The sequence below is a fragment of the Danio rerio genome, chromosome 9, assembly GCF_049306965.1.
Source record: "Danio rerio strain Tuebingen ecotype United States chromosome 9, GRCz12tu, whole genome shotgun sequence".
Classification (NCBI taxonomy): Eukaryota; Metazoa; Chordata; class Actinopteri; order Cypriniformes; family Danionidae; genus Danio; species Danio rerio.
Genome location: NC_133184.1, coordinates 57,212,501 through 57,239,642, shown reverse-complemented (window position 1 = coordinate 57,239,642; position 27,142 = coordinate 57,212,501). Strand labels below are relative to the sequence as shown.

General features: G+C 38.9%; 1 protein-coding gene across 1 annotated transcript in view; it reads left to right on the top strand.

The window, feature by feature from the left end:
* The window catches only part of fancb (FA complementation group B), a 49,031-nt gene that overhangs the window by 10,193 nt on the left and 11,696 nt on the right, over positions 1-27,142 (top strand). The window contains 5 exon segments of the mRNA NM_001423658.1: positions 9,251-9,403; positions 17,703-17,795; positions 19,636-19,764; positions 22,241-22,413; positions 26,411-26,796. Of these exon segments, the coding sequence (NP_001410587.1) occupies positions 9,251-9,403; positions 17,703-17,795; positions 19,636-19,764; positions 22,241-22,413; positions 26,411-26,796 (934 nt within the window).

The window sequence follows — 27,142 nt, the reverse complement described above, 5'->3', positions numbered from 1 at the left end:
TACCTTTAGGATTACTGCATATACCCTGGAATAAATACATGAATAATTTAACAAAATCAAGGAGAAAGTGAATAAATAAATAAATAAATATAACAAACAAGTGCATGAATGAACTGATTTAATAAATAAATAAATGAATGAATAAATTAAATAAAATAAGCATATGAACAAATTAATAATTGAATGAATGATTAAATAATTAAGTGAATGGATGAATAATGTATAAACGAGTGAATGAATTAATAAAATAAATAAGTGTATGAACAAATGAATACTTTAATACAAACCATGTGTAGTATGCTTGGAAAAAAACAATTACAGGAAGGCATTAAAATGCGTCTTTTATGCAACTTCAATATATTTATCAAGTATTAAAGAGGTAAAAAGAAATGCTATATGGGATAAATCTTTAAGAATTAAAGGTGCAGTATGCAAGTTTGACACCCAGTGGTTGAACTAGGTATTGCACACCCAGTTTAAAACGCACACAAGCACAGGTTGCCAGATTGACGACCAACAGGAGCGAGTGATTTAAATTGTGCTAAAAAAAAATAAAAAGTATAAAAAAAGCAACGGCACATGATAGAAGAAATATCCTCCAAATTCAAATGAGTTTTTATCCTAATCAACACTATTTCTCACAGTTGAACAACAGAAAACTGACAATGATCAGCTCAGATACAGCTCATGGGCTTTATTCAGTGTTAAATGCTAATAACGTGAGTTTGAATGCCATTTTACAGCACATTTATCACCATACTACTGAAAGCAGCAGCAGATAGTTCACCTCAGATCTGGAGAATAAAATAAATCATTTCTGTGACTGTAACCAACACAAATCAGTGATTCAGCATGTGCATTTCATCATGTTAAAGATGTTTAATATGTATTAATTAGATTATACAGCTCACAATTTGTCTGGAGTGCAGCGAGTACACTATTTACATTTAGGCTGTATTTACATTTCTGTCGTGTTTGGTCTGGTGCAAACAGCCAAATTGCTCATCACTGCATATCTCGTCACGTAGCGTGTTGTTTGGACACCTAATGGTTATGTTCAAAATATTGATATGATTTGCTAATTAAAGGTGCAGTAGGTGATTGTCTTCAAAAGCATGTGCTGTTGTGCTGGTTGAAAGTCTCTTCACAGTCCAACAGTGCTGATTACAGTAAATGATCTAAATGTGTTCATGTATTTTTATATTCTGGATGAGGCATAAAATAAATAAATAAATGTTCATCCAATAAAATATTGTCGGGCCGACAATTAACTCAATCGCTACAGGCATCTCAAACTGTCTGTCAACAAATTTAAATGTGAATATCTGCGCAGCCTCTTTACGCTGACAGATACCTCACTCGCGCGCACACGTGAAGCCAGATCTACTGCCGGCAGAGAGACATCATCGTGGCAAACTCTGCATCCACCTGAACTTCTTTCTGGAAGACCGGCGTGGTCTTGTATGCATGTAAACAAAGATTGTATCTGAAAGAGCTTCTGGCAAAAATGCAGAATCAAAACCTTACTAAACACTGAGTCAATATCAGAGTTACTTTTGCACGCTGGAGGGAAATGACGTTATGCAGTTCAAAACAATGATCTGAAGGGTGACGCACACGGCTGAAGTATTTCTTTTAGACAGGGATGATTTAAAACTATTTTAGCCACGTAAAGCTGATGTTGACTGTGTTCTTGTTTATGAATGGGTTTATATGCATGGTAGTGTCGTTCAGCCACTAAAAACGTCCAGCAGAAGATTGGCTATTTTCAAGTTCATGGAGTATCTTTTACAGCATCAGTAATATGGTCTGTTAAGTAGGGCTGTGCAATTAATCGAAAATCCGATTTCGATTTTAGCTCCTAACGATTATGAAAAACCATTAATCGAGATAAGCATGCTGTCAGCATTCGGTCTCATTCACACACTGACGAGCAGAGTGCACATCTAAAGTCATCTTAATGTGAGCGCTTTAATGTTCAAATAGGTGTCAAAACGCTGTCTTTAGTAATTATTTATATTAACCCTTATTTGTGTAATAAACAAACGAGTTGAGAATCAAAGACGTGAAAGAGAAACCATTAAAGTGACAGCGCGCGATGTTTCTGCTGCCGCCTGTTTTTATGATTATTAATCAAACAACAAAACGAGAAAATCCCTCACTGCTCTTGACTGAAGGAGTTTTGTAGCTGAAGTGTTTTTCTTACAGTGAAGATGCTTAAAGCACAGTTTGTTTCATATTTTTATTCTATTGTATTTATTTCTCTTTTCTTTGCAGGGAGGAAAATAGCTGTATGTGTGCAGTTGAAATCAGAATTATTAGCGCTCCTGAATATTAGCAACCCTTTCCTCCCCAATTTCTGTTTCATGGAAAGAAGATTTTTTTCATTTTATTTCTAAACATAATAGTTTTCTTTTCTTTTTTTTTTTTTTGAATAACTGATTTTTTTTTTTTATCTTTGCTATGATGACAGCTCATAATATTAGACCATTTTCAAAATACAAGCATTCAGATTCAAAGTGCAATTCAAAGGCTTAATTAGGATAATTAGGCAAGTCATGATATAACAGTATATATACATTGTATAACAGTAGTTTCTTCTGCAGACAATCAAAAATATTTATTGCTTAAGGGGGCTAATAATATTGACCTTAAAATAGGTTTCAAAATATTTAAACCTGCTTTTATTCTAGCTGAAATAAAACAAATCAGTCTTTCTCCAGAAGAAAAAATATTAGAGGAAATACTGTTCAAATTCCTTGCTCTGTTAAACATAATTTGGGAAATATTCATTTAAAAAAAAAAATCTCAGGAGCGCTAATAATTTTGACTTTAACTGATAATCGTTTTGAATAATCGTGATTACAATTATGACCAAAATAATCGTCATTATGATTTTTCCCAAAATCGAGCAGCCCTACAGTTAAGCATTCGTTTAGTTGTTTAAGTGTAAAAGGAGATGAAAACAAGCCATGTATGATGATCAGCGAGCACAACTGAAACTGAAAAGTCACTCGTTTACTTGGTAAAGTAAATGTAATGTAAAAAGATGACAGGATATTTCTGTTTTAGCACAGCTTTATTCTGATCAGGTTTTTATTTAGTTTAATAACAGAACATAAGTAAATGTGCTCTTTTCCCTAACCAGCTTTACTGAGGCGAAGTTTGATTTTGATTCCTGAGGCCTGTCAACAACTTCGCTTGATAAACTGCGTGTCTCTGGAGTTTTCTAACTGGTGAATGACATGATCTGGTGTTATATTTAATCAGTGCACGTTCATGACTTAAGGAGGCATGGCTTTGGAGGGCAGGGGAGGGATGTGAACTTTCTAAGCTATTATGCTAATGCTAGCATTTTGGCAGATGACCTACTACACCTTTAATAAACGCATCATTCAATTCAATTCAATTCAGCTTTATTTGTATAGCGCTTTTACAATGTAGATTGTGTCAAAGCAGCTTTACATAAATGGTCATAGTAATTGGAACAGTGTGGTTCAGGTTTTAGTGTTTAAGTTCAGTTCAGTTCAGTTTAGCTCAGTTCAGTGTGATTTAATCATTACTGAGAGTTCAAACACTGAAGAGCCAATTCATCGATGCGTAGCTCTACCAATCCTGAACCATGCGAGGCAGTGGCTACAGCGGAGAGGGAAAAAAAACTTCACCTGATGGGAGTGAAGAAAAAAAACCTTGAGAGAACCAGACTCAGTTGGGCACGACCATTTTAATTTCTCCGCTGGCCAAAAGTCTTGTGCAGAGCTTCATTCGCCGTGGTTTAGGCTGGAAGATGGCCTCAATGAAGACTCGTCTGTCCCTGGAGCTTCGCTGGGTCAGACTCATGTTCTCCACTCCCCACGACCATCAGCGCAGGAGCAGCTCAGGATATGGCCTGGTCCCGGATATGGAATCCTTGGGATCATCATGTGGAACTCTGATCTCATTTTGGTGTTCGTTTGCTACTGTCCACCGTAGGTCGCATTTTGGTCATGGACGCACACTTTGAGAGCCTTCCTGACTGAATGAATGAAATAGGCTGTTTTTCACCCAGGCAACCTGGGCTGCTAAAATATAATTGGCTAAACTGGCATTGGGCGGGTTAAAGCGACCAAAACAAAGAAAGACATTCCAGTATGTGCGTACTGCACATGGTCAAAGCAGAATATCTGACTTCAGCAGTGTTTTTCAGATAAACAAGAGTATTCACTGAGCATGTTTCTGAAATATCTCCATATTATGGTGTTTTATGCTTTAGAGGAGTGAAAAACTTACATACAGCACCTTTAAAGTCTGCATGAACTTTAGCAAAAGGGAAACTTAAGAACTGACAAGTAACTTAATCTGTGAATTTACTTTAAAATCGTTCTGAATTGCTCTGGCATCATGTGACCCTCACTTGAATATCTCTCTTGTAAATAAAACAAGCATTTGAAAATGTTAAAGTCTTAAATAGATGAAGTTTCTGAAATACTGAAGCAGCTTTTTACGTCCCGTCGGTCACCGAGTTTACTGGACAGCGCTGACGGAGGATATAATGCTCTATTTAAAGGTTAGCGCTCGTAAATTTCAAAGGAAAAGAAAAATGTCAGATTATATATTATCTGTGATGATGCATCGCTGCGTTGGCTAATCCAGGAGCTTCAGAAGCGCAGATATTTAAGAAAACATTTATGTCTAATACTGTATGTTTGTGTTAAACATGCATGAAAGTGGAAAGTTTTCCATACACTAGGCTAACGGCACAAAATGCATGAGGAAACCGAGCTCTAAAGCCACTAATGCATTATGTATGATGTTAAATGTTACACTTTTGATAAAGTAAAAAAATCTGTTTATTTTAGTGCATCTTGGTATTTAGTCGGCTCATAAAAAGATTTCTATCTCAATAAATTCTGTTTATCTTTCTAAAACTTTAAAAATCAATTTAACCTGTCTTTAGTGAACTAAATTTTATATTTTTTTGTGTTTTAAATAAGTGCTGAATATTCAGAAAGAAATGACAAAGATAAAAAATGTTCATAAAAAAATATGAAAAAGAAAAGCGTTTATTCATGTGCAGTATGTATGTATGTACAATACAGTAACTAAATAATATTCATTCATTTATTTTCTTGTCGGCTTAGTCCCTTTATTAATCTGGGGTCGCCACAGCGGAATGAACCGCCAACTTATCCAGCAAGTTTTTACGCAGCGGATGCCCTTCCAGCCGCAACCCATCTCTGGGAAACATCCACACACACACTCATACACTACGGACAATTTAGCTAACTCAATTCACCTGTACCGCATGTCTTTGGACTGTGGGGGAAACCGGAGCACCCGGAGGAAACCCACGCGAAGGCAAGGAGAACATGCAAACTCCACACAGAAACGCCAGATGAGCCGAGGTTCGAACCAGCGACCTTCTTGCTGTGAGGCGACAGCACTACCTACTGCGCCACTGCCTCGCCAACTAAATAATAATATGTAATATAATTAAGTAAATAAATAAAATAATAAACAATTATGTTTAGAAATGTGTTGGAAATATCTGCTCTCTGTTAAACAGAAATTGGGGAAAAAATATTCATGTAGCTAATAATTCAGGGGGGCTAATAGTTCTGACTTCAACTGTATCGCCCTATTCACACGGGGCTTCAGCGTCAACGCTTGACAGAGGGCGTGTCTGAAGTTGGCGCTGAAACGATCGTCATAGAAGCGTCAGCCAATGAAATTCAGTCAGCAATAGGCCACTGTCTGAGCTGGTGTATTTGCATACAGCGATCTGATTGGCTGACGCTTCCGTCGGCGCTTGAAAAGTTGAGCTAGTCCCAACTTCTGCAGCGAGGAACGCTTTTGAAGCGGCGCCGACGGATCCACAATGCAGTTCGGCAACGCCTGACGTCACCCATTCAAAAAGAATGGGAAGCGTTGACGCTGAAGCCCCGTGTGAATAGGGCGTATGTATGAGTGTAGGGTTGTAACGGTATGAATTTTTTATGGTATGATAATCGTCTAAAACAATACCGCGAAACCGTCAAACCGTGGTATACGGTATGTTACAAATGTTACAAAATAATAGAACAGTGAAGCAAATTTGACTTTTTCCAAATAATATATTTTCAGTTACTATAAACAACACCACTTACAATGAACAAATAAAAAAATAAGAAAATAATAAATAATGTGTCAAAGTCCAAATAAAGTCCAAATAAACATGGTGCAAATCCTCAGTAAAAAATAGATATAAATATTTACTATACTATAAATAGTTAAATAACGAAACTAGATTCAATATGGAACATCTTTAGGTTTTATGTGCCAGCATGGATATGGTTGTCTGTGGATATGGATTTGGATTTGGTTGTCTGCAATGCAGACAAACAGCTGCACCTTCATTTGTGTGTTTTGAAAACAGCAAGAGCAGCAGTTCTTCTTTGCTGTGTCACTGTTTTGTCATGTTTCTGTGCTGCTGTGCATGCAAAAGTACTTAGTATGAGAATTATTTCATGCAAAACTTTTTTTTTTGCGTTTTATTTAGCCGCGCGTAAATGTACAGCCTATCTCTCATTCCGTGTTGTTCAAAAAGCTCAGTGTTGGTCCACAAACAAAAGCGAAACCTATGCTTATTGGTTGTGATATAGCGAGTTTGAACCAATCTGGGCATGGAGGAGGGACAATGCATCAATGTATCATGTCTGGTTTGTCCGGAGACACAGTGACGAGCGTTTCTTTGTCAAATCAGCGTTGTCAAATTTTGATGACGTAACCGCACTGATTCCGGAGCCTCTGAAAGTCCGCAAATGTTATGTGATACACCACTGGAAAACTGAGATTCTCTTCTTTATGCCAATCTTTGAATTGTATGAATCGGATCAGCGGATCAAAAGTTATTAAACATTTAAGAGCAATACTTATTTTTAGCCGCGGGCGGCTGTCTCGGTCTTTAAGGGTTAAAACCGTTGACATGCAATTGTTCATGGTATGATAATCGTGCACGTTCAAATCGTGGTAGACCGTCATACCGGTATATTGTTACAACCCTATATGAGTGTATGTATATTAGTAAACTAGCTTTTCTTTGCACGGCTATGAAAGGTTGTTTTGTGACTGATTGCAATTTCTTGTAATCTGAAATTATAAACTTAAACTAAGCTGAAAAAAAATGTTGTCTGCAAAATTGTTGCAAACAATTTATTAGTGTTTAATTCAAACAAACAAATTTAATTTAGTAATGTTCAACTTAATTTATTTGTTTAAATTCAACAAAAACAATTTGTTTACAACCCCTTAACTTAAAGAAAATTTAGTAAATTCAAGGAAACATCTTTGAATAATCTTTTTTCAGTGTAGTTTATCTCACACTACAGTTAGAATTGGTGAGATTCACAATTTATAAACCTGTACAAATGCAAACTAAAAATAAAATTTCATTTGTAATTGTAACTAAGTTAACAGTAAATGGGAAAAGCAGTAAAAATATTTAGAATCAAACAAAAGATTGTTTAGACGCTGTTTATTTAGTTTATCTGTGGATCTTTTAATAATCTGTATGATGGTTTCCTCAAAATGTTATGTGTTCAACACTGTTCTCTGTTGTGTTGTTTGAGTGTGTATTTGTGCTTTTGTTTGTGTGTGTGTTCCTGTGTATTTGTTGTCTGTGCGCACATGTTGTTGTGTCTGCTTTTTTCTGTTACTGTGTTACTTTGTGTTTGTCTGTGCCTTTGTGTATGTGTGCTGTGTGTTGTTTTGTTTTTGTCTGCGTGTTTGTTTGTGTATGTCTGTTCAAATGTTTTGGTTTGTGTCTGAGTGTGCGCATGCACACAAAATTGTATAATGTCATGGGTATGATGGGTATTACAGGAGGAGGTTAATTATTATGACATTTCTGAAGTCTTCATTTTTTTAAAAGCCTTATAAACCACACAGAATTGCTATTATTTCTTTTCCAGAAAGCAAAAATACACACAGTTTTCTGTAGGTGTGGAGTTGGGGGAGGGCTAGAAGTAGGGCTGCACGATATAAGGTTTCACCATCGCAGGATGTGCAATGTTGAGTTTATTATTGAGACTATAGTTTACCAGGAGCCACAGTTCAGAACACAGAAGATTTTCTGATTCACTGAAGAGCTTAACCACAATGGAGTGAAAGTTTAACATTTGCATGTGTTTTTAAGGCCTGTGACTGCGTAAGAATTCATGCACAAGAGTTTAAAGTATTCAGGTACATGAAATTGTACCGTTTGTAACTCTAATTAAGATGTATGTATTGGGTTATTTATACAATGAAGATTTCAATTTCTGTACATGAATACTGTGATGCAAACTATTTCACTCGTATCTTACCAACAGTAATGCAGAATAACCCCCATGATCCTCCAGAATCATCCCAATCAGTCTAAATTAATGAATTCTTTCCAGATAGAGCTATTCAAGCTATTTGGTGAAATTGTATTGACCTTGCTCTTGATGTTCGAGCAGGCGCAGCCATTGGCAGCTAGCTCTCTACAACTCTCACATGGTCGCCCACTGAAGCTAAGCAGGGCTGCGCCTGGTCAGTACCTGGATGGGAGACCACATGGGGAAGCTGGGTTGCTGCCGGAAGTGATGTTAGTGAAGCCAGCAGGGGCGCTCAACCTGTGGTCTGTGTGAGTCCTAATGCCCCAGTATAGTGACGGGGACTATATACTGCTCAGTGAGTGCCGTCTTTCGGATGAGATGAGATATCATAATTGGCTTCATGACTCTGTCTCCTCTCCACCAATCAGCTGGTGTGCGGTCTGGCGCCGTTACATCATCCAGGTGTATGCTGCACACTGGTGGTGTATGAGGAGATTCCATTGTGTAAAGCACTTTGAATGCTCAGAAAAGCGCTACATAAATGTAAGGAATTACTGGAATATATTTGACTCGACTTCTGGTCTCATTCCCTTCCATTGATTTTTAGACGTCAAAAGCAGCTCGTTATGTTGGTTGATGCTGCAAACTGGTCATATCTTATCATAATATTCTACTTTTAATGTATAGTCATGAACACGTATGTAGAGCAAGTAGTTTGACTGTTTTCTGCTGTATATTATCCTGTCATTTCTCCCATGAGCAACTGAATCGGTCGTTCTTAAACAATCGCAAACGCTAACGCACTTCCGCATGGCAGAATAAGGTCAATACATGTCACAATAATAAATATTGCATTGTCAATACAAAGTGGAAATACAGTTTGTACAGTATAATGTTATGTCCACACATTTCACCACCCTGTGTGTGTGTATCAGGTGGTCTGCTGCTGGTCTTCTGTTCATCTTCTGCTGGTGGATGATTTTCTGCGCTGCGGCTCTGATCAGATGCTCCTGCTGTTTGAGGACTGCAGCTCATCAGAGCAGATCAACACGTTCCTGCTGACGGATCTGTGCGGCGTCACACATTCGGTGCGTCTGCTCACCTTTACACTTCACTACTGTCTGCATAGAGTTTAGGCTACATGATAGCTCTATTCATTACACTGCTGAATGCTTAATTTTGATTGGCTGATGGCCATTCTAAGGTGTTTGGTTATTGTCAGATAAATGCACAGATAAAGTAGTTCCGGCAGGTTTTGAGTGCATTACAGCTCCATATCACTACACTGAATGAGTTCTTTCAAAGCTACAACAGTCAGAAATCACATCAAAACACAACAGGAGGAGGAGGAGGAGGAGATGTTTTTGGATGCATACATAAAATGATATACTCTGAAGCACTATCATTTTATTTTTTTTTAATAAACTGTACAGGTTTTTAATAATTAGATATTGTTCTGATTTATTTTTTTTAGATCAGGAGGTTTTTTTATTGCTTTCAATATTATAACAAATTTGACACCAAAGGAATTTAAAGGTTCACGAAACCCTTGAGTTTTTTTTTGAGATGTTAACAGATGTGAGTGTTGAGCATCAGTTAAGACAATGTTAGCACCTGTCAGCTGTATTTGTGGGGAAAACTGGATAATTTTGAGCTTTTGTCTGCTAATTTCAGCTTCCGGGTTTAAAATGATTTTTGGGGCAGATCAAAATCGGCGACGTGATGCAAAACTGCAAGTGCAAAGATGACGCGTCAGTTTCTCATTATTATTCATAGCGGAGTTTTCTTATCCTATTAGAAGAGCCGGCTTCTTAATTATTCATGACTGCGCGTGCTTTCCGAAGGCAAGGTAGACCTGTATGGCGGCAAATCAATGCTAATATTAATCGAGCGCAGCGGTGATGTTTACACGCGAGGATAGCCAATAGCGTTAAAGAAAACAAGTAAACCAAGTCCCGCCCCAGGACTGACAAAAATCCAAAATGTTTTGTGCGAGCAGAGAGAAGAACCAGAACAAGCGAGAACCAGCAAGAGTGTACATCGTGTGCACAGATGATGATGTGCGCGTGGGACTTCAGGGTTCAACGCTAAGGATTTATTTCTACTGGCCCTATCGGACCAGTGGTTCAGATTTTTACTTGCCCTGCCAGTATTGACACTGGCCCCACCAAAAAAAGTTAATTGCTATTTCTTAGCCACAAATAAAAAAAATGTCAAAATGTTTGTAAATCTAGAATTTAAATATTTAAAAAATTGTTAAATTGTTTTGCAAATAAAAAGTAGCAAAATGTGCAGGTATTTTATTGCAAAACAAAGGATGACTGACCTGCTAAACTAACGGCAAACTGTACAAAACATCTCTTCATTTTTTTTAGTCGTGGTGTACCCTCGTAAATGTCTGCTTCCAAGACGTTAGAGACAAATGTTTTCCTTTAGCATCATCACTTGATGTTGCCGGCATGTTGCTGTCTCTTAGCTTTACTGGTTGTTACGGAAAAAAAATAACATGCTCACAACATCCAAACAGATAAGAGGAACCAAGAAGGTAGCACTTGAAAAACACAAACGGTTTCTCTTTTCTGACTGTATTTGCACGCAATTGACAAATAGTCACAGGCAAATTGAACTTTAGTTACAGGGCATTAGTGGCCCGATCACGCCAGTAACGATCCTGTCTACTGTCCAGAACATCTCACACGCTGGCCCCGGGCCATCGGGCAGTCCTTATTGTTGAGCGCTGGACTTGTTTTCTCGCGCTGGATTAGTTGAGCGCGCGCGTGAAGATCCCCTGTGCACTCGCGTGCTGTAGCTTCCTCGCGTGTAGGCCTGTAATCTGCTCGCTGTTCACTTCTCCTCGCGCGTAAACATCTCCACTGCGCTCGATTAATATTGGCATTGATTTGCCACCATAGACCTGCCAGTGGCAAGCTGTGACACCTTGATGAATGGGTGAGACGTGTCCATGGACCCACGGCACACAGTATTTAGCTGATCATGAAGGCTCGTATGTGTTTGTTTCCATGATCCACGGGGTTTGTTGCATGTTTTTTCCCGCGATGCTGTCAGGGCGGATACAGCAAAGCTGTTTGTATGCTGCAAGTATTGTTGTCGGGAGAGCAGTGCGAGAATTGGAGAATGGTGGACGCTGTCTTTTATCAGGAGTTCATTCACATTTAGACACATCGCCGTGCTGCTGTGTTCACCTAAATCCTCCAGATTACCAGCAGGGCTGATAGTTAAAATAGACAGGGCAAGTGACCTGCAGCACTGAGTCTGCATTCAGACCCGGGGATTGAGGGAAAAGCCCTCATTTGTAAAATCAGGCCTTTATTTGTCACATACACTTTCGTATAGTGAAATTGAGCATCTCCTTATCTTGCTATCCAGGAGAGTTGTTTTTCTCCAGCCGAGGCCGTCTGGCAGTAGAAAGAAGAGAGTCGAAAACAGTAGGAAAATACTTCAACTTTGGGTCAATATCTGCCAATTTCCCAGGTATTTAATGTCCGTCACTCGTCTCGCGATCTGGCCAAATCGTGTTGCAGGGCTGCTAAATTCACCTTGATGTTTTCCTGTTTGTGGTCTAAGACCATAGTCTGATTTGCGACCCTACCCATATGCGTAGTGTTTATATGAACACGATTATCTTTGTAATGATATAAATTGTAGTTGTGTGTATGAAATTACGAATAACAAATGTAGCAGGGCGTTAAATTACTGTTTATTTCTTTACATTTTAACTTTTGTAAACTATAAACTCATGCGTCTCCTCACGGTTTGTGTCTCATTTTGTGAGCCGACTGACAACAGTTGTTCGCTCCCCTCCTTCTCCCTTCTCTGCTGGTCACGCCCACTCCTGCCCTTTCCTCGCGGAGCTCCACGTCCATTATGATGCATCTTTCAGACGGCTCGGGCAGCTAGCTCTCTGCAACTCTCACATGGTCGCCCACTGAAGCTAAGCAGGGCTGCGCCCGGTCAGTACCTGGATGGGAGACCACATGGAAAAGCTGGGTCGCTGCCGGAAGTGGTGTTAGTGAGGCCAGCAGGAGGCGCTCAACCTGTGGTCTGTGTGAGTCCTAATGCCCCAGTATAGTGACGGGGACTATATACTGCTCAGTGAGTGCCGTCTTTCGGATGAGAGGTTAAACCGAGGTCCTGACTCTCTGTGGTTATTAATAATCCCAGTAATAAGAGTAGGGGTCTCACCCTGGCATCCTGGCCAAATCTGCCCACTGACATCCTAACCATGCTGCACACTGGTGGTGGATGAGGAGATTCCCCCTATGTGTAAAGCGCTTTGATTGTCCAAAATAAAGTGCTATATAAATATAAGGAATTATTATTATTATAATTATTTTTAATTTTATTTTTTTTTATTTTTATAAAATTCTGAGGTAGACCTGAACTGAAAGTGGGGGATGTCATGGCCCTTTAATTCATATCAGTAGCAAAATTCATTTTGAAATGTAACATGCAAGTTACATTTCAGGGCACAGTGGCTCAGTGTTTAGCATTGTAGTCTCACAGCAAGAAGGTCGCTGGTTCGAGTCCCGGCTTTTCTGTGTGGAGTTTGCATGTTCTCCCTGTGTTGGTGTGGGTTTTCTCAGTCCAAACACATGCACTATAGGGGAATTGATCAACTAAATTGGTCGTAGAGTGTGTGTGTGTGTGTATGTGTGTAAATGAGTGTGTGGGTGTTTCCCAGTACTGTGTTGCAGCTGGAAGGGCATTCGCTGTGTAAAACATATGCTGGAATAGTTTGTGGTTCAGTCTGCTGTGGCAAACTCTGAAATATAGACTAAGCCGAAGGGAAATGAATGAATGAACATGCAAAATACTAATGCATTATGTAAAATAGCAGTCTATTTCTGTATTTAAATTTGCATTCTCCATGACATGCACAGTTTGGAGCAAAATGAAAATGAAATGATTTAATTTACTCCCGTAAAACAGTGGTTTTGGAAATGACAAATGTAAATTATATCGTTTTTTATTTTGCACCAAACTTTTCACTTCTTGGAAAATGCCTATTTACATACAGAAATACATTGCTTATTACTAGTGGTGTAACAATCACAAATTTCACGGTTCGGATAACACTGGTTTTTGAGTCCCAGATCGGACTATTTTTTGGATCAGCAAAAAGGAGAGGTAACATGTCATTTGTTTTCCATATAAACCAAAACCATTGGTTTAACAAACTGAACTTAGAACCTGTAATGTTATCAAGAATAAACATCAGAAAAAAACCAGCTGAACCATAGGAAAATATTCAATAGGAAAAATGATATTTGCTGCTGTTGCTGATAATGCTAAATCTAGAAATCTACCATAACCTTAGAGTGCACCTGTTATGCAGAAATCACTTTTCTAAAGTGTGTAAACCCAGTTGTGTGTCAGCAGTGTGTGAATATCTCCAGCCTCTAATGGCCAACAAGAATTAATTGTGTTTGTTATAATCAGACTAGATGAATGAAACACTTCTTCCAAATTCTCCCTTTGTACGTGTCATCAGACAGGAAAAGCCCCGCCCACTAGTGCCCATCTCTCCCTTATTAGCATAAACAGAGCCCTGAGTGAGAAGCAGCCGTCTGTCCATTAGCCATTAGAGTGTTTGAGCTGCTGAAGATGATATCAGCATAGACTCAGAGGATTATAGATGTGGAGTTTTAGATGAAGCACAAATGAACAGCGACTGGAGTCTCCATAGACTGACAGAAGCATGAAGCACACACTACAGCTTAAGGGTGTCATGCTCATTTTCGATTATCGAATCAAAAAATGGAATCGTCGATGCTGCCACGCCCCCATGTCACGTCAGCTTGGCTTGCCAAGCGGAAAAAAAGGTTGTTGAAGTGCTTGTTGAACTGCAGACGCAGGAGACCCGTCGACAGAGCTTAAACCCTCTCCTCTTTCAATGAAGTCGCCGGTGTGAAAGTGTTTTGGATTTCCAGTGAGCTATGTTGACAACGTTCGTGTTGTCAACAAAAAAAATAAAATAAAAACACAGTTTGCAAGCTCTGCTTTGTAAATATCCGGGTTGGGCCGTTAGACGAGTGCTAGCATCGCGATCTTCCGCCCCGCCCCCATTGCAAATCCGTTCGCGAAAAATACACACTCAGGCCCTGATTACACTAATAGGTCTCAGATTTTAAATGTCATTTTATAACGACAGCGATCCACATCCACACTGGCGTTTTGCATTTCTGAGCAGCCCTCCTTCCTCACTACCGCTGAAAACGCACATCACGTGACCACACACACACAGGCTCAGATACAGACGCACACACTGTCATGCGCTCGAGACAGCGGGTCCAGGCAGTCAGCGGGTCAGTAGACTGCTTCAGTCTTTCACACACTTGTACTTGGTAATTTTAGCGAACACCTCAGATACTGTTGGCTGGTTCCTGTTTGTTGTGCACCTTTTTTACCGACGCCATTATAAGGACACAGATCACTGCCTATTCACGAGTCCCGCAGAAAAAGTGATTGACAGGTGGTAATTATGTGTGTAAGTTATTAATTTACTGTATGATTTGTTTATGATTTTGTTTAATTTTTCTATTTTAAATCGAAAAACGAATCGAACCGTGACTTTAGAATCGAAAATGTAATCGATTCGAGGACTTGGAGGATCGTGACACCCTTACTAGAGCTGCACGATTCTGGCTAAAATGAGAAACGCAATTTTTGGCTTAAAATAAATATCACGTTTCTCTCACGATTCTGTAGATGTAAAATAAAGCTTAATATGAGATTGTTGTTTTTTTCTCAAACATATGGTAAACAACAATATTAATATTATGTGCAGGTCTACTGGTTTCTATAAATAATTCTATTCTACTTATAATAATTCTGATGTTGAATTATGTTTGAGATATATGCTTGCAATCTGTCATTGACAACATTATTAGACCATTTAATTCACTGGTAAAATCAACATTATATAGGCTAGAGTTGTTATACAGACTCCGTAAGCATTTATTCTCATGCACAACTCTGTGTTCGCTATTAAAGAAAACACATCAAATGCTTGTCGCAGTCATAACTCTAAAATGCAATATGATTATTTAAATGACGTGCACGCTTTCGGTTTCATTTTCACTGCTAAGTGCTGTTCATACTTTACACGCAGCTCCCAAACGATCACTCTGTGCCACAAACTGAATATTATTTACAACTTTATTAGCTGTTATCCGCGCCATATGCAGGTTCTGTTCACTAAAGTAGACGCGCGCATCTATCATTAGTAGGGCGCGCACACGCACACTTAGCAGCTCATGTCACGTGTGATTTCCCGGCCGCAAATACATCATTATATGAAGACAAAAATGACATTTTTAGGTGAATTATACCTTATAAATACAGTATGTGACACTTTCAACATCATTTGGAGGTGTCAATGTCAATGAGCAACGTGTGTGAAACAATAAACAGACTCGTGCAACCGGCTTTTCTTCTCTCCTGAACTTGAAAATATGATTGACAGAATCGTAGAAATGCTGGATTAAGATCGTCTAGGGGGTCGAATCGAGATCACCATCTTTTTATGATTAATAGCTCTAGCACACAATCACACTGAAGCATACAACCACACCTGACCAGCACTGACAACACTAGTCCTGTTTTACATCTGCTGCTATGCTGATGCATAGTAGAGCTGTGAACCTACACTAGTCTCACGGTTCGATTACGATTATCATGCCATCGATACGGTTCAATTCGATATCTCGGTGCATCCCAGTACTTTTCATACACAGTTTTATATTTTCCTCACAGCAGCAGTTCTTGTATTAAAATGTATGAATATATTTATATATATATATATTAGTGCTGTCAATCGATTAAAAAAAATTAACTGATTAATCGCACCTTTTTTAAAAAAATTATCGCATTTAAAAAACTGAAAGTTGTAATTTTGGCTATTCAAATGTAAAATTAATGTAAATGCAAGACAAAAACTATTTAAATTCAAAATATAATTGTTTAATAGAATTTTTGTTTAACTTGTAACACAGATTTCTTCATGTAAACAACAAACCCACAATAAACCATCAAGATCCTGCTTGACAGCCATATTTATTACAGAAATTAAAACACAGGCATGTTAATGACATTTAAATTTCAAAACAATCAATGCCAATAAAGAAAACATTGATTTCCATGTTGGATTTTAAGTGGACTGCAAAAAAAAAGCCAAAATACAGGAATTACAGATATGGAAAATGGAAAATTTCTTGCATGTTGAACACACGTCCACCACAACAGGAAGTAAAAAAAACGGCAACTGCGTTAATTGCGTTAATTTTTTTAACACGTTAATAATTTAAAATTAATCGCACTAATTTTGACAGCGCTAATTTATATACTATTTGTAATAAAATTTTGTCATTTAATCAAACAGTCAGATATATAAACTGTACCTTTAAACAACACAAGCATATAGCAAATAATATAAACAAATATAAATATCCCGCTCGCTTTCTGATCCTTGTCTAGTTCTCTTACACCCCTTTGATTGGTCACACCCTCAACGAAAACGGTTGCGATTGGCTCTTGCGCGCTGCGCTCTTCACAGATGAGTGATGCTGATAAGCGGCAGGCAGCAGCGGCGATCACAGCTGATGTATGATAGACACGGTGGAGAAAACTCTGCAGACACGCGCTCGAGTCTGTATCTAGAAGTAACGCTGTACAACAGCCGAGAGGAGAAAGAAAAGTCACACCAGCAGGTCAAATGGGCCACAGTGTATGTGTATGCGTGTGAGAGACAGAGAGAGAAATGGAGTATTTTCATTCTCTCAATGGCAGTGAAATAGGGGCTTCTGCTGTAAATATCAGCGAAAGACAGATCCAGCAAACACATACAGTCAAATTGTGCACAGTTTATGAGTTTTAAGTCGTTGGAGTGTTGTAAATACTTGCGCTCGCCTCCCTCGCGACAAAGCGCATATGAGATAAATGACATCAGTACATAATAACCGGTTATGATTATTACTGAACCGATAACGAATTGTCCGCATCTGCATCGCGGTGCACCAAAGAAACAATTAATTTTGACACCCCAAATGCATAGACATTTATAGCTCCACCTTCTAATTAAGAAGAGCACAATCTTATTTGAATTTAAAGCGACAGTCACCAAAACACCACAATTAAGATTAAACCCTGTATGGGTCAGTTTCAGAGAGTTAGAGCACATTATCTATGTGCTAATTTGAGCAGAAACTTCACTACACATTCTAGACACATTATTTAACATCTTGCAAAGAGGGGCAGAATAGCTCCATTTTAAAACGGTGTTACCATTATTCTTTACACCATTAGTTGTAATTGATAGCTCCTGCAGGATACACTTGTCTGATTTTCAGTGTGTTAAATGTGTTTTAGCGCGGCCGGACAGACAGTGAGGTCTCGAACACATCAGACGAGGTGCAGGAGAACCACCTGCTCACCGTTCAGGCTCTGGACTCCCGATTGCAGGTACTTTAACCTCTAGCTCATTCATGCATTCCTTCAGCTTAGTCCCTTATTTATCAGTGGTCACCACAGTGTAATGAACCGCCAACTTATCCAGCATATGTTTTACACAGCGGATGCCCTTCCAGCAGCAACCCAGTACTAAAAAACATCCATACACACTCATTCACACAAACGCACACTCATACACTATGGCCAATTCAGTTGATCAATTCCCCTATAGCGCATGTGTTTGGACTGTGGGGGAAACCGGAGCACCTGGAGGAAACCCACGCCAACACAGGGAGAACATGCAAACTCCACACAGAAATGCCAACTGACCCAGTCGGGACTCGAGCCAGTGACCTTCTTGCTGTGAGGCCACAATGCTAACCACTGAGCCACCGTGCCACCCCATTTATTTTCTGAGGAGCTTAAACAAAAAAAAAAATTATATATATATATATATATATATATATATATATATATATATATATATATATATATATATATATATATATATATATATATATACATATATATATATATTTTTTTGTAATATTGTCAGAGAGAGAGTTTTTTTTTTTATTGAATCAATTTAATTAATTTTAATTTCTCTCGCACTTTTATAATGTAGACAGTGTCAAAGCAGCTCAACTCAAATGTTCTAGTAAATTGAAACTGCTTCAGTCCTGTTTTCAGAGTTAAAATTTTACTACCATATCAGCTTCGCTGTTTTTTTCATGCCAAAACCAGATCAAATTTACATTTTATAAATATCCCTTTTCTATTAAAAACATTATAACAATAAATAGACATCAGCAGCAAAGCAGTATTGTCAAACATTTTCCCCATTCAACAGCAGTTCCAATGCAACTTCTCAATTTTATAATTGAATTTTTGATCATTTGAAATATCTATTATATATATATATATATATATATATATATATATATATATATATATATATTTATTTATTTTTTTAAGTAGAACTCAGAATTATTACCCCCTGTTTATTTTTTTCCCCAATTTCTGTTTAACAGAGACATTTGTTCGATACATTTCTAAATATAACAGTGTTAATAAGTCATCTCTAATAACTGATTTATTACATCTTTGTCATGATGACAGCACATAATATTAGACTAGATATTCTTCAAGACACTTCTATACAGCTTAAAGTGACATTTAAAGACTTAACGCGGTTGATTAGGTTAACTAGGCAGGTCAGGGTAATTAGGCAAGTTATTGTATAATGACGGTTTGTTCTGTTGACAATCAAAAATAAGGGGGCTAATAATATTGAACTTAAAATGGTGTTTAAAGAATTAAAAACTGCTTTTATTCTAGCCGAAATGAAACAAATAAGACTTTCTCCAGAAGAAAAAATATTATCTGAAATACTGTGAACATTTCCTTAATCTGTTCAACATCATCTGCAAAATGTTTAAAATAAGAAAAAAAAAATTGTAATGGGGGCGAATAATTCTGACTTTGTGTTTGTGTGTGTGTGTGTTTGTGTATGTGTGTGTGTGTGTGTGTGTGTGTGTGAGTGTGAGCGCGCCTTTAAATGTCACTTTAAGCTGTATGGAAGTGTCTTGAAGAATATCTAGTCTAATATTGTGCTGTCATCATGGTAAAGAGAAAATAAATCAGTTATTAGAGATGAGATATTAACACTATCATGATTAGAAATGTGTTGAAGGAATCGGCTCTCTGTATTTATTATTATTTTTGAAGCATGTTTAAATGTCCTTGCAATGCAATTTCAATTGTTGGCTAATACATTTAAACATGCCTTTTTTATTGGAATACCCCGCTCAGATCTGATGGTGAGTGCTGTGTGTTTATTTGTTTTATTCAGAGCGGTCTGATGTATCTCGAGGAGCTCCAGAGAGACGTGCAGGTCAAAGACAGATTTGTCCAGCAGACTCTGAGTGCTCTGGCTGACCTGCTGTCCGGCAAACATCATCTCACACCCACCCCAGAACAGGTTCATACGCTTGTACACTCATAAACGCACGCCAAGGAAAAACTGCAGGGAAATAAAGGGCCAGTTTTTCCATGCAATGGTAGATATGCACAGAGATGTTTAATTGTCAGTCAGTCAGCCCAAGCGCTTCCAGTCAATAAGCCTGATTGATAAATGATCTAAAGTGGGTCTCAGACTAGATAAGAAGCACTGCATTAAATTACATTTTCCCCTGCTATTTCTTTAAAATATGAACGTTTATTTCACTGCAGTATTTTCAATGTAGTTTCTGTGCTAGCCTGCTGCTGCTGAGGGTGCTTATGTGTAAACGGCTTTTCATCTCGTTTTACGCTTTAACTAAATGAAAGCTGAAGTGTATTTAGGCAGAATCTTGGTGAAAAAAAATCTATTTTTTAAAAAATATTTCTTATAGACCTTTTTTCGTGGAATGCAAAATTACCCATGATGCTTTGCGTGTATGCGCAAGGAGAATGCGAAGGACTTCCGGTCGGCAGCTGATGCGTGTAAACAGTCACATTTGGACAGCTTTGAAACGATAGTTTTAATCTATTTTACCTGCTTTTATCCTCTTTGAACTAATACTGTTGTCTATCAGCAGCATCTCCTGGACTGATCATTTACAGAAATGTGATCTAATAGGATGGAAAACAGCTGCTGTGAGGCGTTTCCCCCTCGTTGTCAGACGGCATCTTCTGCAGTGTAAATGAAGCCTCGTCATCACTAAAGTCAACATTTTCTCTTTATTTCACATATATAACCAGCCCAAACTAATGTAGTTCACCAAAATGTTTGACACACACATGTAGCCTGTACTGTGCCACTGACACACTGATTTAATAACTGTGACAAAGTGAAAATATAGACTAGTGTCATTTCCAAATGACAGAAAAACACAAACCGTGGTGAAAACAACACACGAAATACACAAACGGCTCGCGATTAGAATGAACAGCAAATCAGCAGCAGAGGATCAATAACAGACTTTTATTGCTCATTTTTGTAAATTGCACGACTTTCATACCTGTTAAGTTTCATGCCAGTTAGAGGTGTGAACCTATACTGGTCTCACGGTTCGGTTCGGTTACGATTATCATGCCTTCGATTCGGTTCAATTCGATATTTCGGTGCATCACGGTGCATTGACGATGCGTTCCATATACAGTGTTATATTTTAGAGGAGAGGCTATAACAAGCTGTCTGTATAAACACACAGAGACTCAGCACCACACTGTCTCTCATTCACACACAAACATAGACAGCACCAAAGAAACAAACACACACACATACACGCACGCACGCACGCACACACGCACACACTTAAGCCCTCGCAACAGGGAGAGCTCGCGAAGAGCGGAGCAGAAAAACGAAAAAAATAAGCACTTTTCCGATGGTCCCTTGCTGAGAGCTCCTCTCAGCGCGAGCTCTCCCGGCTAAACACATATTGCGAGGGCTTAAACGGAGCAGTGCTCGTAGTGTGGAGCGAAAAAAAAGAAAGACAGCTGTGAAACATAACCAGCTTTGTCTTTTTGTAGGAAACACACTTTAGATCTTTTTAGGGTCAGAGGTTTTTGAGTTATTGCCGTCTGTAACTGAATGTTTGTCAGGAATATCGAAAACAAAACCAACTGAACCGCGCTCATTTCTGACACCCCCCTGCATGTACAGCGCCCTTAGCATTTGCCTATGGTGCCTATGCCACAGGCCGGCCCTGAGTTGGCTGAGTGTTGTAAATACTCGCGCTCACCTCCCTCGCGACAGAGCGCATTGGAGATCAATGACGTCACTACATAATAACCGGTTATGATTATTACTGAACCGATACCGAATTGTCCGCGTCTGCATCCCGGTGCACCGAAGAAACAATTAATTTTGACACCCCTAATGCCAGTACTCTGGTTTGCTCTCTCTCTCTCTCTGTGTGTGTGTGTGTGTGTGTGTGTGTGTGTGTGTGTGTGTGTGTGTGTGTGTGTGTGTGTGTGTGTGTGTGTGTGTGTGTGTGTGTGTGTGTGTGTGTGTGTGTGTGTGTGTGTGTGTGTGTGTGTGTGTGTGTGTGTGTGTGTGTGTGTGTGTGTGTGTGTGTGTGTGTGTGTGTGTGTGTGAGAGCCGCTGAGCTAACAGCTGACAGGCCGGGAACGCACTCACACACTCTTTCTGACGGCAGACACGTGAACTAGGAGAACGTTTTTCTCGTATTTCTGACGCGCTTGAACCACATGTGACAGATTATAACGGATTTAACAGACACATTTATAAGTTGTGTGTCACAAAAACACTCTGTCATCCATTAAAAACGTTATTGAAACCCGTTTTCGGAGCGCAAATTACCAGTTGTACACGCTGTGAACGGAAGTTTGTAGCATTCTGCTGGAAGACGCTGGTCGCTATGGCGCCATCCATGCAGCAGCCATGAAAAAGGTCTATAGAATGATGTGTAAAGTCAGTGTTTTTGATGTGGTTTGTTTCTGATGTACGATAGGAGGGTCTGGTGTCTCTGTGGGATGATGAAGATGATGAAGATGATGCTGGTGTTATGGATGAAGGGATGCAGACTGAAGATGCTGAAGCTCTTCTCCAGGTGGATAGAGTCTGGCAGAGAGTCATTGGCCAGAGTTTGATCATCGGAGTCCTTCTGATGCCAACAAATGGCACGTATGTCATCCGATTCACGCTTAGGCTGCTTTCACACCTGTAGATGGATTGTTATTGTTGGTTTTTGTTCTTGGTGCGATTTTAGTTGTCACGCAGCAGGGTTTCTAAACAGACCAAAATTCTCACAGCGAGTCACCTGCGACTGTAAACTCTCCTCACACTGGTCAGAGTTTGGTTTATTTTCCTGGATTCCTCTAAGCCAGGGGTGTCAAACTCAATTTCTGGAGGGCCGAAGCCCGAAGTTTAGTTCCAACCCTGCTCCAACACACTTACCTGTAGGTTTCAAACAAGCCTGAAGGACTCAATTAGTTTGATCAGGTGTGTTTAATTAGGGTTGGAACTAAACTGTGCGGAGCTGCGGCCCTCCAGGAACTGAGTTTGACACCTGTGCTCTAAGCTATCATACGTTGTTATTTTAGTTTATGACATAAAAAATAAGACATTATAGATGAAAAGGTGCACTTTAATTTCGAGTGCCACCCACAATAGTCACATACATCATTTGTTGTAATATGTGTATATATGTATACATATTTGACGTTGCGTTCACCGAATATTTTCCGTCACTGACTGATTTTTTTCAGCAGTGATGGAAAAATCTGAAGGCGATCCGTCATTTTGACAGATTATGCTGAGGGGGATCTATTTAATTTGTAGCTAACTGTAATTCCTGTCCTGTGATGGAGATTGCCCTTGTTTTGTCTCCGCTGCGTACAGTTGCAAAAATCTCACAGCAGCTGAGTGTGAGAAGTTTCTTTAAACGGCCAAATAGTTGTGATATTAATAATAAAGGTGAAATAAAGATGAAGTGATGCAGTGGACGATGAAGAACAAACACACAAGAATCCTCAGTTGCCGACAGGTGTTACGGGCCAACCAAGCGGCAACAAGGAGGTCAGGTGGTTTGGAGTGCGTTGTGAGCACCATGCACTACCGAACGCAGAGAGGTGAGGCTGCGCCCCTGGTGCTGAAGGAGTGCGTGCTGCAGTATTTTTTCCCGGTGAAACGTGTGCTTGCAAGACTGGGAAAACCCACATTCAGAAAATCCTGCAAACTTCTGATCACTTCCTTTGGAGAAATGTTTCCTAACTACAAAACGCCAAAATCGGCCTGAGCTCGGCTGCCCTTCAGCGCCTCCGACTCGGCATCGGCGAGTGTTATTCAGGCCGAGTATGGCCCGCAGCTCCTCCGCACATGCGTTTGTGATGCGGCTGTAAAGCACAGGCCCGATTCCTGTTAACCATATCTGGCCTGAGTCTGTCTGTAGAGTCCTTCTGGGAAGTACTCTTCAGTGTGGCAGCAGAACGCGGCTTCAGCCTCCAGAACAAATTTAAAACTGTCACGAGAAGTCGACTTCCCGAGGCAAAGACACCGAATTTAATGACTATTGCCTCTGCATCAGACTCTCTTGATGCGCTTGATTACACACAGGCAAGCACCCAGTTCAGGTCGACACAGGACGAATATACGAGTTAAGGCAGATATGAGGTTTTGTTCATTTGTCAAATAAATAAATTAATAATTTAGCCGATATGCTCGTCGTGCAAGTTCATTATTGAAATATAAGTGAAAAAAGCGATTAGAAAATATGCAAATTAATTGACGGTCAATATTAGGTTATGACGGAATTTTTACAACCTTTGTCAAAATTACGGACAATGACAAAGTCTTACGCGACCTCTGATATATATATATATATATATATATATATATATATATATATATATATATATATATATATATATATATATATATATATATATATTAGAGGTGTGAACCTACACTAGTCTCACAGTTTTATATTTTCTTCACAGCAGCATTTCTTGTATTAAAATGTATGAATATATCTATATTTATATACTATTTGTAATACAATTTTGTCATTTAATGCAAACAGTCAGATATATAAACTGTAACTTTAAACAACACAAGCATTTAGCAAATAATATAAACAAATATAAATATCCAGCTCACTTTCTGATCCTTGTCTAGTTTTCTTACACCTCTTTGATTGGTCACACCCTCAAAAAAAAAAAACGGTTGCGATTGGCTCTTGCGCGCTGCGCTCTTCACAGATGAGTGATGCTGATAAGCGGCAGGCGGTAGCGGCGATCTCACAGCTGATGTATGATAGACACGGTGGAGAAAAGTCTGCAGACACGCGCTCGTTTCTGGATGCAAAAGTAACGCTGTAAAACACCTGCTGTAAAACAGCCGGGCTATAAGAAAAGCCACGCCAACAGGTCAAATGGGCCACTATTTGTGTGTGTGAGAGAGAGAGAGAGAGAGAGAGAGAGAGAGAGAGAGAGAGAGAGAGAGAGAGAGAGAGATAGAGAGAGAGATGGAGAGACAGAGAGAGAGATAGAGAGACAGAGCGCGCGCGCGAGAGAGAGAGAGAGAGAGAGATAGAGAGAGAGATAGAGAGATAGAGAGAGAGATAGAGAGAGAGATAGAGAGAGAGAGAGAGAGAGAGAGAGAGAGAGAGAGAGACAGAGAGAGAGAGAGAGAGAGAGAGAGAGAGAGACAGAGAGAACTAGACAAAGAAAAAGACCTAGAAATAGAAAAAGGCAGACATAAAAAATCCTGGACTCCTAAGGAAAAGAGAATATGTCAACAGTGTGACACAAACCAAATAGAGGATGAGACACACTTCCTTCTGTTTTGCCCCAAATACAGCACCACTAGAGAAATATTTTTCCCCCAATTTGAAACATTGATCAGTTCATTTTTTAATTTAAGTGACTCAGAAAAACTTTACCATATACTCGGAGAGGACGAATTGACATTTAGACTAGCTGCAAAATATGTATATACCCTACACACCATAAGAAATGGTTAATGTAAACTCATCTACCTTATTTAAATAATTTAAACTTTTTTATTATTATTATATTTATCAAATGTATTGTTTTTTTTTGTATTTATTTATTTATTTATTTATTTTTTGTGTGTCATTATATCTTATCTGTATTACTATTAATTTTTCAATGGTTTTAATGTTTCATATTTGCAGTGCTTTGGCAATACTGTACTTAATGTCATGAACTTGAGAGAGAGAGAGAGAGAGAGAGAGAGAGAGAGAGAGAGAGAGAGAGAGAAATGGAGTAGGCTACTTTATTTCTCTCGATCTCAGTGAAATAGGGGCTATTGTTGTATATGTCAGTGAAAGACTGATCCAGCAAACACACACAGTGAAATTGTGCACAGTTTATGAGTTTTAAGTAGTTAAAGCGCTGTAAATACTCGCGATCGCCTCCCTCGCGACAGAGCGCATATGAGATAAATGACGTCAGTAATAACCGGTTATGATTATTACTGAACCGATACCGAATTGTCCGCTTTTTCATCGCAGTGCACCGAAAAAACGATTATTTTTGACACCCCTAATATATATATATATATATATATATATATATATATATATATATATATATATATATATATATATATATATATATATGTATATATATGTATAAATATCATATATATATATCATACTGTTGTCCTCCCATGGTTCGGTGCGTCTTGTGTTCTGCGGTTCAGAACATGCATTATTATGCATATTTGAGTGTAAGCTTTACTAAACAGGTCTTTAATATAGTATTGAACTGCGAGAGTGTGTCTGAGCCTCAGACATTATCAGGAAGGCTATACCAGAGTTTAGGAGCCATAAATGAGAATGCTCGACCTCCTTTACTCGACTTTGCTAATCTAGGTACTACCGGAAGCCCTGAGTTTAGAGATCTTAAAGAGTGAGTTGGATTGTAGCGAGACAGAAGGCTGGTTAGATAAACAGGAGCTAGATTATTTAAAGCTTTATAGGTGAGAAGCAATATTTTAAATTCAATTCGAAACTTAACAGGCAGCCAGTGTAAAGAGGATAACATTGGGGTCTATATTAATCTTGCTGTGGAATAGCCATAAGTTGCTGTTGTGGAATAGAAGTAAACGAAGAAAGAAACAAACAGAGGCCTTGAGAGCTGTGTGTGTCCTGCAGGTCAGTGATGGACATGAGTGTTTCAGTGGTTTTGGATGGCGATCAGAGCTCAGCGTCTCCTGTTCTGAACAGTCGGACTGTGATTCTGCCGTATCCCTCGTCTGAATTTGAATCGTGTCTCGGCCCGTCTGCGGTGAAGAGGATCAGACGTTCAGACACAAGCATATCGACTCTCGCTTTGCTCTCCGTCACTGATGCTGCTCCATTGTTGGCCTCAGGCTCCGTCAGATTTCCAATCATGCTCCACTACAGCAGACGCTCATCTGGATCTCCTGCAGAGTCTGTTCGGCTTTCTCAACACTGTGGTCAAATCTCACTGAAGCTGAAAGATGTTGCTGATGGAAAGTTTCGTCCACGACTGTTGCAGGACTGCAAACTCAACACCGGTGAGAGAACAACGAGTCCTTAAACTCAAACAGTGTGTTTGACACAATGACATCCACATTGGTGTCCTTTTGACCACTAAAATGACAGCATAAATATATAAGAGTATATTTTAATATTGACATTAAAAAACACATCAAAAATCAGTTACAGTACAGCCCTTTAATAGATTTTATAAACGTTTTTTAATGCCAATATTTGATGTTAATTTAGTAGTTTACATGCATTGAATATACACACACATATATATATATATATATATATATTCATGGTAGTTTACATGCATTATTGATTTATTATTGACACCAATGCTAGATGTCAATTTGATGTCTTTTGCGATAAGATGGT